This window comes from Enoplosus armatus, chromosome 5 (genome assembly GCF_043641665.1).
Source record: "Enoplosus armatus isolate fEnoArm2 chromosome 5, fEnoArm2.hap1, whole genome shotgun sequence".
Taxonomy (NCBI): domain Eukaryota; kingdom Metazoa; phylum Chordata; class Actinopteri; order Centrarchiformes; family Enoplosidae; genus Enoplosus; species Enoplosus armatus.
In genome coordinates, this window is record NC_092184.1 from 12,427,273 (window position 1) to 12,442,004 (window position 14,732).

Consider the following 14,732-nt stretch of genomic DNA (forward strand, 5'->3'; position numbering starts at 1 on the left):
AGACACGGTAGTAGTAGTAGGCTGCGTTTGGCCCAACCCCAAATGACTTACGGTGAGAGGAAACGATGATGACGACAGCACGTAAATCGGCAGCTGGAAGCAGGAGGTGCTCTGGCTGCGCGGTCTGAACGGTGAGCACAAGTGGCTGCCAGCACGGTACCCGGAGGCTCCACATCCAAGGGACTGGAAAGCTTTGGTTACGCGCGCGTTCCCAGTTGGATCGGGGAGGGATCTTGCCCCATGTCTCTCTCATCATCTCCACTGTCTGATTTTGGGTTTTTTTTAGAGATGCTGCGCGAACATGTTTGCGGCGCGGTAAACTTTGCAGGCTAATGAGTCAGATTTGACCAATCAAAAGTCCCGAAAGAGACAGAGAAGTTGAATTAACTGAAAATGTCCACGACGCACCTCAGCTCCCCGGCGCCCAACCAGAGCTACCTTTCCACGGCCACCTACGAGAAGACAGACCCCGCGGGGGTGGAGAGGCAAATTCGCCTGCTGCTTTTCGGCTTGTGCGTAACCATCGCCGCTGCCACATTTGTCGGAGGTGTGTATTCGCTGCTCTCTCTCCTCCGGATGAGGAGAAAAACCTCCCTGTGTCTCATTGTGGCTTCTATGTCGGTGGACGACCTGCTCAGCGTGGTCCCTCTCTCCTTGTTCATGCTCCTCCAGTGGGAGACAGATGGGGGTGGAGGGTCGGGCAGTCTGTGCACTTTATCTGGACTTCTGTACGTGTTCCAGGGTGTTTCTAGCAATATGAAGGCTTGCCTTATAGCAGCCTACACTTTTTATGTCACCAAGAGATTTGGAGTGCTTCAGTCTGTCAGGCGGCCCCTAAGAGTGATGTGGGCCATTGCCGGTGTGTGGGCGGTCAGCCTGGCCGTCAGTGTGTTACCTTTGTGCGGATGGGGCAGCTTTACGCCGGCCTCTCTCGGGTGTTTCCCGGAGAGCGACAGTTTTTACATCCTGCTGCTTTTCTCTTTATACTTCCTGTGTTTCTGCGGCTTGTTATTTTTCTTCATTCCCCTCACCTACCAGCTGCTGTGCTCCCGAGAGCCCCAGAGGACTTTGCTGTACCCCAGCTATTTGGACATGGCGAGGGGACTGAGTGGCTCCGCTCCCCTCTGTGATCTCCAGTCCTTTTCCCGGAGCAGTCTGAACAAAAGTTTCGGTGCCTACAACGAGCTGAGCCCAAGTTCATGCGGGACAGAGCCCAGGGAGAAGGGGGGCAGCTGCATGTCCCCAGTGACTGTCAACGGGCAGAGGACGGCTGCAGTCGAGGACACACCAGTGGTGTTTGCACAAAAGCGCTTCTCCATGATCCTGGCAGTTGTCCGAGTTATTTTATGGATGCCAATGATGGTAAGCAGCGTGAAAAAAGCAAATGCTGCAGTAGTTCAAGCCAAGAGCAACAGCACAATAACTTTTAGTAAATGCCCTGCCATTTCAAAACACCCCTGCCCAACCATTTCATCTAATAGGTTTGAAATTATTTCATATATATGTCCAGTTGAGTTGTGTTTTAAATGATTTCCACCTTAGTTTCCAGATGTGTTATGTAGTTGAAAAGGCATCCCCTATTTTGCACTGGCAGATGTTTCTAGAAGATTCATGAAAGTACAATCCACACAAGTGGAACTGTCTCATTATATTGAAACAACCTCCCACCTGTTTCAAGAAAAATAACATTCCAAGACTGAATGTTAAAATCTCTTTCACCTAAACCTCCATTTTAGCTACCATTTCTGTTTCTGCAATGAGCTGTAAGAGTTTATTATGTGGACAAAAGTAACAGGATGTGGGATCTTCGTCAGAATAGCAGCATAAAATCCTCTTAAAATCCTTTCCTGTGAGGACAAGGACATTAAGCTATTGTAAAATTTTACAGGATATACTCAATTCACTGATAATCTGTATCTGTTGTCTTCACAGTTTTGAAACAATTTAGATATCTCATCATGGTGTGTGTTACACACTCATATTTTAAAAAAAAACAAGCCAGTTACAGCCAGTGTCCCAATTAACATTCCCTGAAGGCCTTGAGAACAGTAGTTGGCAGGTTTTAGTCAACACCTAAATGTCAGCATTCATCGGGTTGCATTGTAAAATACTGTACATGATTGCCACACAGTGAGTGCCACTGTTACAATATTTGTTCTTGCTCAAACCAAAAAAAAATATTTTGGTGATAAACGCTGTGCAGCCAGCTGACAATGATGGGCAAACAGAATTGGCATTCCAAACTTGCAACGCTGAAAATAAGCAAAAGCACTGGATGTGATTAACACAGAAAATGTCAAAATTTTGCTGATCAGAATTCACAATGACTTTTCTTTCTGTGGATGTGATTTGTTTTTGTTTTGTTTTGTTTTTAAGAAACAAACGCATCTAAACAAACATGTTTTGCCTAAGATGGTTTCTCTTTAGATATCTTTTTTTTTGTATCTGTCACTGGTACTGTATAAGCTGTCATGTGTAAAGCTGTAGAGGTCAATATCAGCACAATGCTGAACCTGTTGCTTGGCCACAATGGCTGAGCCATAAAAACACTATTTACAGAGGAACACATTCATTTTCTAATAAGCGATATAAATGTATGCATTTATTTTTAATTTATTACACCAATACACAGAACAACAGCGCAACTCTCTCATCATGTTGCATTTTGGCTCAAACTGCATTGACATATTTGAATAACAAAAGGAAAAACAACGAAAAGCAAAAAAAAAGCCCAGAATGGTTGAAGGATCTTTGCAATTTCTTCCCATTCATGTGTTCCCCTTCCCACCACTTCCTCATGCATATTGAATCACTGACTCCCCAGTGAATTCATTTCCCCTTTCCCCTTCATTCACAGACTTTGGTGCTGGTGCGCCACGCACTGAGTGCACGCAGCTCATCCCTGGAGACTCTGAGCTTCTTTCTCACTCTGCTGGCCCCTGCGGTCACTCCATTATTCGTGCTGTCTGAGCGCTGGATCCACATGCCATGTGGCTGCTTCATTAACTGCAAACGGGATCCAACGCAGGAACCCTCAGGTAAACCATGACGTTATGCAAATTTAATAACAACGCACCATCGAGTGTGCACCAATGAACTCCTGTACAAGTTTCCCAATGTGGTAAAGGAAAGTGTACTTCTTTTTTGCCATGAGGGAGTAATAAAATTATTCTCAATTACTTTTTTCACAGTGATGAAAAGAAGATTTGAGTTCAACCTTTCCTTCCAACAAGGCTATGGAGTGTACAAGTTGTCACATGCCACCATGTCTCATAGCAGTCCACCCCTTGAGAATCCTGCCTATCACAGCCTCTTTAACTGTGACTTCCCGAATGCCCGCCTTGATGCACTAGAAAGTGGAGGGCTCTCCAACCTGGGGCCCGATTTTGATTTCAGCACCACCTGCCCTGTGGACAGCTCCTCTCATGCAGACCTCCTGTTGGAAGCGGTAGCCGGCGGAGGAGAGGCGCTGGCTGATTGTCCTTCGCTCCCTCATGAGAGCCACGGAGATGATGGTGACTTCCGCTGCGTCCCTTTGCTGCCTTCTCATCACCGGGAGCAGGATCACAATCTCACTGACACGTCGTCTGTGTTCGAGGGGACTGAGAGGAGGCTGTCGCATGAGGAGTGTCGGAAAATCGAGCTGACAGACTGGGAGTGGTGCAGGAGTAAATCAGAGAGAACACCCAGACAGGTACACCACTGTCCAGGGTAGTCGGTCTATTAGCCTGATGTTGAACCATCAAATTAAGTCATTTGGTTCTGTCACTCTGTGGTTTATGGCTGCCATTAATTGATTTTCCACTCTCACACTCTATTGCTTTCCTAAACTAGTCAAACAACTGCTGCATTTGGTTGCAACATATGGTGATGTACTCTAGAGATGATCGTTAAGGAGTGATTAGTGTCTCAGGGCCATAAAATGGATGGATTTTCAATCTCCCTTTCTGTGTTTACATTTTGTTCCAAAGAAAATGAAATATGGTCTTATTGCAGTGCACCTGTACAGAGACACAGAGACACACAGCTGATGGAGTAGGATGCAGTCTTTACATAGCCAGGCCTTAAAGACGTGTGCATATTTGTGTTTTTTTTGTCTTTCTGAATGCCTGTCTGACTTTGTTTGTTGGTCTGTGTCTCTGTGGGGTTTTTTTCCGCATCTGTGAATATGCCTCTTTATAGTCAAGCTGACAGACTGGGAGCTGCGCATGTGATTTAGATAAAATGTTTAAAATCCCCTCTCCCTTAGCCTCTCTCCTCTCCACTCTCTGCATATCTTTATTTGTGCTAAGCCTCAATGGATTCTGACTAATAGAGCAATTGATCAAGATACTATCAGCAGCATACCATTTTGGTAATAAATGTCAGCCTGTCTTTCAAAAGCAAATATTCATTCATTGTTGCTCCACAGAGCCTCTAAAATCAGACCAGCTCTCAAGGCTCAGCTCTTTTCATTGATTTAGTCTTGTGGGTTTTTTTTAAAGGCAGTGTTTACAGTTTCAAGATCAGTATTAATGAGATTTAGCCTATGAAGGTAATCTCCCTTGTGTGTGTTTGTGAATGTTTTTCTGCATGGCTGTGATTGGGTATGAATTTGGAATGAAAATTGAATGATAGATTTAACACAATCCATTTTTGATTCATGATATAGTTGAAATTCAATGAAACACTTACTATATAAACAATAGTTGCTCTGTCCAGCGCATGCAAAGTCAAAGAGCACTAAATGTAACCGATGCAGCTCAAGACAGTTTGCTACAGGTTCATGAACCGCCATCTGCTAATCCATTTTTAATCCATTTCTTTCTTTGTTGCTGACATCCTGTGCTCTTGTAATACCAGAAGCTTAATTCTCTCTGTGTTTTGTTGGACCCAATTGAATTGTTAAACAAGGACAAAACAGTAAAGGCTTAATGATTAATGTATCCTGGCCTTAGAGATACCAAACACAGATGAGGTAAGAGCCTCACTCTGTTCCAGAGAGAGAGCAGAGCTGTCGCAGGCATTACCTTTGAAACTGACAGCACAGTGCTTATGACTTTCAGAGCGATGACACTGTGAGCTTGTTTTAAACTCACAAAACGAACTGGGACATGAACAGGCACCGAAACATCCATGCATATATGTGCACAGACACAAACACATGCACACACTTTATCTCTGTCTCTCTTCCTCTCTGTCTCTGCTCTACTTATAAGTCTGAAATGTTTTGGATTGAAAATCACCAGAGGGTGGAAAATCCATGGAGCATGCATCTACAGCTTGGCTTTGGCACTCACTTTGCATCATGTATAAGTCTGAGAAGCTCACTGCTGGCTTGCGTATGTGTGTGTGTGTGTGTGTGTGTCCTACTTCTCAGCTTCGAAGTGGCAAACTGTGTATATTATGCTGCCTACATATACATATTATTAATTGATTGAGGTCAGTATATACAAGTACAATAACAGTATGTATATGCAGTCACACACTGCATATACAAACAAACAGCAAAGAATAACTTCCACAGTACATAAAGTTACAGCAACCTTTTTCCTTCCCAAACACAGTCACAAAAGATCAAAATTAGTTCACAGACACATACATACACACATACATATTGCATATACACACAACAGATGAAAGCCAAGCCTAAATAGTTTGTGATTTATAGCATTTCCAGGCTGTGTTTTGTTCCTCGTTAGCAGGCTAGATGTCATTACCCAGCGTCTGTCCTCCTTACTGTCAGCCCTTCTGGCCTTCAGCATCCACAGGGAGAGGCGGAATTAGAGCTTAAAGACATCTTTACCCTCTCTGTGACTTTATACTCTGTGTTAGCAAGCGCAGAGCTGGGGGCACGTTCATAAGCCCTCTCCCAGAGGGGAAATGGAGATCTAATGTGCATTCAGATGTAGGGAACTTAAACCCGTTCACCCTTCTGAGAACACATCTAAAACTGTAAATAAGTGTTGTTCTCACCAATAAGGCTACAAGTTAGAGAATGAAAAAATATTGATTTTAAATGGACAAGAAAATAACACAACCAGAACCAGTATACCAAAAACATGCCAGGATCTGTACTAGGATCAGTACTGCTTATATGAAATAGGTGGTATATGTTGACACTTTTTCACAATTGTGAAATGTGAATATAGGTACAAAAAAGGTACAGCTATGCCTGCACCTCTGTGAGAATGTAGTCAGGCACAGCGAGGCTTTGAACTAAATGCAGAATTTAGCATGCTAACATGCTCACAATGGCAATGCTAACATGCTGATGTTTTGCAGTTATAATGTTTACCATGTTCACTATTTTTGTTAAGCATGCTAACATTTGGTAAGTAGCACTGAACACAAAGTACAGCTGAGGCTGATGGGAATATCATTAGTGTTGCAGGTATTTGGTCACCAATCAAAGTTTTGACCGGATGATGGCATTAGTTGAAAAGGGGATCACCACAGTTATTACAATTCACCCTGAGGGGAACAGGAATGTCTGTACCAAATTTCATGGCAATCCATTCAAAAGTTGTTGAGTGGTCAACCTGCTCACCGACATTGCCATCTATGGAGCCATGCCTGTGTAATGTACAATACTGTAAACGCACAATGGAAATGTTTGTATTCATGTCATGCAGGTTTATTTACTATATATCAAAGTAATTTAGATAACTGCAACTCTGCATGGAATAAAAAAGTAAGACATGTGAATATACCCAGAACACACACACACACACCCATCCATCAATGTACTTCCCACATTGATGGGTTCTGAGCATTATTTGAATTACTTGACAATGTGTTTTCAACTCAACATCATCATCTCTCTCTCTCTTCCTCGGTGTCTCTCTCCATTCACAATGATGCAAAGACAATGACAGGGAGACAGACAGAGTCAGGGAGGATGAGGGATTGACATCCCCTTTGTTTCGACTGTGCGTCATGGTAACAATCAGATCATTACATTTAGATAATCTAAATAATTTAGAGGGCTTAATGAGACCTGCCACAGTATCCCCACTGTCACATCGCAGGATGCTTCTCCTTTCCCCTGCCAGCAATATGCATTTTCTCAAACACATCATGTCGACAGAGGCTCACTTTGATCTACTGTGTGGCAAATTAATCTCTATGGAAACAATATAAAAATATGACTGGAAAACATGAAATATGATTACAAATGTGAGTGATATAAATGAGCCCAGTAATTGAAAAAACATGCCAAACTGATACAACACAAAATTTGATTGATACTTTATGCACTGAAATTATATTATTTAGATTAAATTAGTTAATGATAACACCTAAAAAGCATATAGATCATACTTCCATCTTTTTGCTGTGAACCTGGAAGGTGTCTGGTCACTTCTATATGCATGGAGCCCTAACACTTCATTTTAACAGCAGCGTGCTGTTGACAGGGCTCATACATGTAAGCCTCATTAACTCATGGGATGGAAATGGTTGGTCAACACATTCATCTCCCTGCCCTTTACACCATGGACACAATCTAAGCTCAATTAGTTTGAACAAAGGGAGCAAAATGCAAAAGGAGCTTGTACACTTACTTAACGTACTTATTGTCAATATCATGATGAGCAGCCAAGATGGAATATGTATAATAGTATTCTCGAGTAATAACACCTGCCAAGTTTATACATGAATAAAGATGTTGAGCTAGATGTTGACTGAACATTTCTTTGCTCTTTTCTTTCGTTTTCCTATGCAGCGGTCATCAGGTGGTCTGTCAATCCCCCTGTGTGCCTTTCAGGGCACCGTATCTCTGCAAGCACCCACAGGGAAGACCCTCTCCCTCTCCACCTATGAGGTCAGCAGTGACGGACTCAAAATCTCCCCCAACAACGCCAAGAAGGTAATAGCCCTCAGCGCAGTCTCCTCTTTCAGGCTTCAATTCCTATTAAGCAATTAATCAAAGAAATTGTTTAATATTCTGGGAAATACGCAGATTGCTTTCTTGCTGAGAGTTGGAAAAGATTGATATCACTCTCATGTCTGTGCATTAAGTATGAAGCGAGAACCAGGAGGCAGGTAGATTAAAAAGACTGGATGCAGGAGGAAACATCCAGTCTGGCTCAAACCATACACAAAAAACTACAAGTTGTGGTTTTACAGTACTGTAACCTTTTGTTGGCCAGTGTTTTGCCTGTAAAATCACCACTTGTTTTTTACATTTCAGTTTGCATGTAGATATCTCCACTGTGCTTTGGAGATGCTGGTAGGTGGATTTTTGAGCTTCGGGCAGAGTCAAACTAGCTGTCTCCCTCTGCTTCCAGCCTTTATGTTATTCTAAGATAATCTTCTCCTGGCTCTGGCTTCAACACAAATATGAGAGTCGGATCAATCTTCTCGTCTCATCTCATCAACTGCAAAAATGCAAATAAGCTTATTTCCCAAAATGTCAAAAATATCCTTTTAACAATTGTCTTCAATTATTAAAAACAACTATTGACAAACAGCAATGAATGTTATATGTTTTGTAGAGTTTCATATGGTTTTTTTATTTATTTCCATTGGCAGTGTAATGAGTAAGAGTAAGAGAATATTTAGTTGGAATGATTTCGACGTAGAGAGAAATTACTAGCTTTATAACAACTCTGTGGGGTGATTTGATTTGGGACATAAAGTAAAGTAAGACATATACTATGTATTATACACTCTGCTTCAAAGGTGGAAGTGTATCGCTCCAAATCAGTTGGCCACGAGCCCAGTGCAGACGACCCAGCATCAGGAGGCCAGGCTGGAGACGTAAATGTCAGCAGCGTAGGGATGGGCATGGAGATCGGAATGGGGATGGGTATAGGAGCAGGAGTGGGTGACACAAACGTCAAGATCCACCTTGAGGTTCTGGAGATCTGTGACAACGAGGAGGCCATGGACAGTGTCTCCATCATCTCCAACATCAGCCAGTCCTCCACCCACGCCCGCTCGCCATCGCTGCGTTACTCTCGGAGGGAGAACCGCTTCGTCTCCTGCGACCTGGGCGAGACGGCCTCCTACTCTCTGCTCATCCCCAGCGGTGGCAACCCAGAGGCAGAGACCATCAATATCACCATACCTGACACTGTGGAGGCTCACCGGCAGAACAGCCGACGGCAGACGCAGGAGAGCTCAGGGTATCGTGAGGAGATACAGCTGCTCAATGAGGCCTACAGAAAGCAAGCTGGGGAGAGGGAAGAGTGACACACATTAAGGATAACAAGAAGGTGTCTCCCAGGAGGAGGTTGAAAGAGCACCTCTAACAGCAAAGGATGAAAGACAAATTTCCTAATCATTCCATATTTACTTCTTTCTGATCAACGCTCTAATAGAACTGACAGGTGACCCAAATAGAGACTTAGCTCAAGACTGTTACATTAGTCTGTTTGCCTACTCTTGTACTTCCTCTTTAGATAGCATCATGAGAGCACACGGATCACCTGTCTGTAAGGTACATATAGATAGATTAGTCTGTTAAGGAATAAGGGTAGTTGTAAATTGGGGTAAACAAGAGAGAGAGACAAAGCCAAAGGAAAGGGAGGTTAGGAGAGAGACACAGTATTCTAGCAGAGCATCTGTATTCTTTGCAAGACCTACACCATATGGCAGTCTGTCATCATAAAATAGATACAGCAAGAGAGAAATTCACTTAGACGTGGAAAAGGAGGGGCCACGGTCTAGTCACATGTCTGATATAAGCTGCTCATGTAGACTACGTCAGCGGTGACTCAGCTGTGAGGGGAGGGGTCACCTGACCCATGTGTCTGACTCATCCCAGTGTGTGTGCCGTTGTGCATTTTTGTGTGTGAGAAGTTGCCTTGCCCATAAGGATGAGGGTAAACGTATGAGAGTAATGCTTTGTGATGTCAGCTAACAAAAGTATTCATATGTTTCCCCTTTACGAATGTGTTTATTCTGCATATATTTCTTATAATTGTGGTGTGTTTTCCTTTGCGTCCTGCCGCTACGTCCACCACGTATTAATGTTGCTACCGTCAAATGACAGAGAAAGACCAATATCCATGCTGAAAATCTAAAACAGGTGGAGAGAAAAAGGAAAGGAGAGGCAAGCATTAGAGGGAGAGTGCAAGTGATTATTGGAGAAGGGGTCGAGGGGATACTTATGCAGAGCAGTTTTCTGCCTCGCACATATCCAGTGCAATTTACATGAGTAACAGTGTGCATATTTTACAACAGTATAGGCAGCGTATGAATGTACATTCCAGAGCCACTTTGGGGGATCATCTCTCTGCCCGCTCAGTTCCCTGCCCATCCAATCAGTGAGCCACCGGGGCCTCTCACTTTCTATTGAATACATGCATAAATTCAGGACTGGAATAAAATTTACATAGATAGTATTGTGTATTTCAGCACTGTTTTTGAATGGTTACATGGACTGTGAACATCTACCAGAAGCATATACATTTTTATTCTCTTTCACAGACAATATGAGCATATCTGTTCCTTAAATGCACATTTACATGTACATGTGTGTGTATACAATTGCAGTAACATAGTAAAATAGGTATTTTAGAGTAACTTTAGAATATATATTTATTTAAGTTTGTTTTACGATGGTGTCTTTCATATGTCGGCTGTTTGGTTGCAGCGCAACATCGGCACTTTGTGGACTTAATTTGCGGGATTTTGAATTGTCCTTTAGCAAGCCCACTTCATCAGCTGCGACATGTTCCATCCCCCTGAACAATGTTGTCATTAAAGATTCATACGAGAAAATTGCCTCCAACAGGATTGCAATGCATTTCTATTTCGAGTGCTCTTGGGCAAAATGTAAAAGAAAATAATGTACAGGCGTATGATTCATAATGAATGTAAATTTGTATCCAGTGTCAGCCATTTCAGCTGTTAATGGTGCCAAAGGTTTTCAGCTGAGCACAGCTTCATCTCTGCAGCCTAACGGAGTGGAAGTAATTCAATCATCTGCTTATTCTCACTTTTAAACAGGACAACCGTTCAGATTCTGGTCAAGCGATCTCATAAACCATTGTGATCAATAAACTGCTATTTGCTTTGTTTGTGAGAAACTGCACATTAGCTGATCAAGTGTCTGCATGTTTACTCATTCACGTCAACCATCTGGACTGATTCGGTAACACACAAAGCACTCAAATGAGATTCTCTGTTACAGAATAGAAGCAAATAAAGCGCAATAATTGACTACTTAAACAGACTGACCTAGATAGTTTGCAAACATCATTTGTTGTTGTGCCCCTAGGATGACAGCAATGGGACTAATCCACAACAGCTGTATGATATTTTTAATGTGTTCTTATCAGCTGACATAAAATCAGCAGTAAAGACACAACATTTTCTTGTGTTTTAGGAAGGTTTCACAAGTTATTCATTTAGAGATGTGGTCTTTGAGGGAGAGAGACTTGAAAGCAAATAGTAGGAAAGCAGGAGAAAAACAGAGAAAAGGTTATATGGCAGCATAAACAAAAAGTAAAATCATAAAAACTGTAATAATCAAAGGCCTTGGCCAGCAGCTATTCCTAATGTTTTATCATTTCTCTCTGATCCAAGGACTTCCACCCCCCACTCACAATATCTGATACTGCTGAAGCAATAAGGTGCAGGTAAGCCTGCATCAAAATGTAGAATCAATGGCACTGCTTGAGACCTCTAGTTCAACACATGCACCATCAATGAGTACAGTAATGTAAGCAGAAGAAGGGGAGGAAATACAACAAACAGCTTTTCATCTTGGTTAAATGATTAATTGGGGTCAGAGATCATTTGTATGCATCACAGGTAGGGGCATGAAAACAAGGTGTGCAGAAGAATCGTACATCCGCAACAGTACTGAGAGGAGTAGGGGGAGGGGTCTCAGAGCATATGAAACAGTCCTCTCTCGTCTCATATCCTTTTGTTTTCACAAGCCCTCCACTACTCAAAGGGCTTCCTCGTATTTCTCCCCCTCCTCGCACATCTCAGCTTCAATCTCAACATGTTTTTTATACTTTCCTCCCCTAGTTTCTCACCATTTTCCTGCATCGATTACTCTCTGACTCCAGCTCATTTTCAATCCCTCACCGGTTCCCTTCAGAGCCACCTGCCGAGATATTGATAGTGCACAGATATTTCAAAATAATGATAACAGAATTGGCAGCTTGGGCGAAATACTGTGAGGCATTTCTAATTCAAGTAAACACAGTTTACCTGATCACAGTTGATTTATTTTTATTTTTCAAGCTGAGCCCTGCTCAAAGGCAAGCCTGAATACATTTCTGTTGAAGCTGAATATTGACCATTTTTAAAAAACAGAGCCAGATATTGATTTAATGTGAGAAAGCTGATGAAAACAAACTCCTCAACATACAGATTGAAACAAAATATTTCACATAAACACAGTTTATCGTTCACGCAAATTGACAATAATTCAGTTCATTCAGGTGAATGAATTTTTGAAGCTCCAGAAATTGTCTTCTTCTACTGTATCTGTGTGGACAGCTGGATTTCCTTCATTACAAAATGGCTGATGACACCATGAATGTGGACACGCTGCACAAATTTTCATTTCACAGTTTATAAAATGAAATGTATCACATCCTTGAATGTATCATTGCCATGATTACGACAGCACAGGAGAATGTGTGAAGAGAAGAAGGTCATTTAAAAGGGGTGTCATGATATGACAGCGACACCGAGCTCAAGGGTGGGGTCTACTCTGCAACCTCTAATGAGCATCATGCACAAACCCCATGACTTGAATGACTCCCTCACACCATTCATCCCCCTTCCTGCTCTCTTGTCTCTGCCATGTGCTTCGTGGCACTAATTGGACGAATATTGCTTTCATTTTGGGACGCAAAGGCAGAAGGAGAGAAAGAGGGAAACAGAGAGACCAAGAGAGGAGAAGAACAAACACATCTTTCTCTCATTCAATATTCCAGCTAATTTAAAACAAGAGAACGTTGAGTACAATCCAATTAGATATTTGTGAGCATTGGAAAAACACACAGAATCAGTGATGGGTGAAGAACAGAAATGAAAAATCAACGTATTTGCAAACCACCACACAATTCAGAAATAAGGACAAAACAGAACCAGTTATTGATTGAAAAGAATCTGTTACCTGCTAATTGAGTCTCACTGACTTTAGTATTGCCATGTTGTTTTCAGACTAATAATTAAAAAACATTCCGCCTCACATGAAGCCAATCATATAGTGTCAAGGTTACAATAAGATGCCGGTCAGTTAAAGGCTGATAGTTTGCAACTGTTAATTAAACTATATTGGGATAGATAAATTACATCATATATTAGAATGGAATAGAAAAGAATTTAACTGAAAAGCTGCAGACTTTTGTTTTGAATCTGCTGATAGGCGATATTCACCACAACGCCCACAATACAGCAGAGCCAGAACCGTTAAGGGGATACAGTCTATAGCAGTCATAGAAGATCTTTTTCATTTGGCTGTAACCTTTAAGACCCAGACAACAGGTCACTCCCTGATGTTCCTTTGAGCTGGGAGCAGGAAGAGCCGGTTACAGCAGTTACATTGACAGCAAAGACAGTCTCTGCATATATTAGAGCTTGAGGACATTGTTTAAAAAGTCAAGTCTTTTTTTTTTGCTCAATCCCTGCTTCTTCAGGGACACAAAATGGGCGTATTCCTAACCATTGACTATTGACATGAGCAGGATTAGGTTCCAAGGGTAAAGGGGAGTGTCAGGGGTTATAAAGCCAGATGTCCCTCACGTTTTGTCTGATTACAGAAATCAAGCAGACACCACAATACAGTAGCATAATAAAATAAACTGGAGCAACATGACTCATAGAAAATCAATCTTAAATAAGGAGAAAACAAAATTTGAAAATATAATAAATTGGGTACACCAGGAACAAATCAAAATACTTTTCACTTCAAATGCAGGAGGTGACATCTTATTATTTTTTTGGGCACAACCATATGGTGTCAAAAAAATAAACAAAAAACTGAGGATCTTGCCAAAAAAGTGTCCTAATAGTATACATATCTTTTGTTGATAGGGATAAATGACGGATGGAGATCCTTTTGATGGAAAAGGAAATAATAAACATTTAGCTCAAATTCTGATACCGTTAACTTAACACATCAACTACTGTCTTCTAACAGAGCCATTGCACAATCACAGCAGCTCGAATGACCGTATTACATTGTTTGTCATCGAGGTTGTATACATTTTGTAAAACAAGAACATCAGAGTAAAAGCACAACATCTGAGGCAAACAAGTTGGGACTGCCCAATTTCAGATGCAGAAAGATTTAGTTTTTAGCCGAATGTTTCTATTATTCCAAATAGACATGACTGACTTAAGTTGTGCTTCTACATAAGGCTTCAATATAGCAATATTTGCATGTGGAGAGATTTTCTTTTTTTTATTACAAAAAAAAAACAGGACAGATGAAGACAGACAAAAAATAATAATATTAAAATATGAAATATAAATCATATTCTTCAATTATGCTTATACGTTTCATTGCATTTTTATTTTTCATGACTTTCCTGTAAGAGAGAAACTCATTATGAAATGCACTAAACTAGGTTTCACTTTCATACTTGGATTAGTGTATATAAAATGTTCCAAGAATAAGAATGTTATTTACTAGAAAGTAATCTTTGCTATTGTCCAAGACGAATCCATAAACAATGTCATTTTGAGAGAAGTTTTCAAGTTGAAAAACCTTTGGATGAAGTCAGTCATGCACATAAAGCCATATGAATTCGTGGTGGCCCATGTGGAAGGCGGGC

At 41.5% G+C, this 14,732-nt stretch overlaps 1 protein-coding gene across 1 annotated transcript; it reads left to right on the top strand.

Moving 5' to 3' along the window:
• Window positions 1-393: 393 nt before the first annotated feature.
• LOC139285879 (probable G-protein coupled receptor 149) lies at window positions 394-9,177 on the top strand. The gene is made up of 5 exons (XM_070906552.1): window positions 394-1,362; window positions 2,858-3,038; window positions 3,192-3,694; window positions 7,706-7,849; window positions 8,665-9,177. Exons 1-5 carry the CDS (start codon window positions 394-396, stop codon window positions 9,175-9,177), a joined length of 2,310 nt encoding a protein of 769 aa, XP_070762653.1.
• Window positions 9,178-14,732: the final 5,555 nt, after the last annotated feature.

Bases quoted from the DNA above. Each gene is read 5' to 3' on its own strand.
- LOC139285879 (XM_070906552.1), top strand. From the start codon at position 394: ATGTCCACGACGCACCTCAGCTCCCCGGCGCCCAACCAGAGCTACCTT. The intron at 3,695-7,705 runs GTACACCACTGT...TTTCCTATGCAG, and splicing joins CAGAGAGAACACCCAGACAG to CGGTCATCAGGTGGTCTGTC. The intron at 7,850-8,664 runs GTAATAGCCCTC...TCTGCTTCAAAG, and splicing joins CCCCCAACAACGCCAAGAAG to GTGGAAGTGTATCGCTCCAA.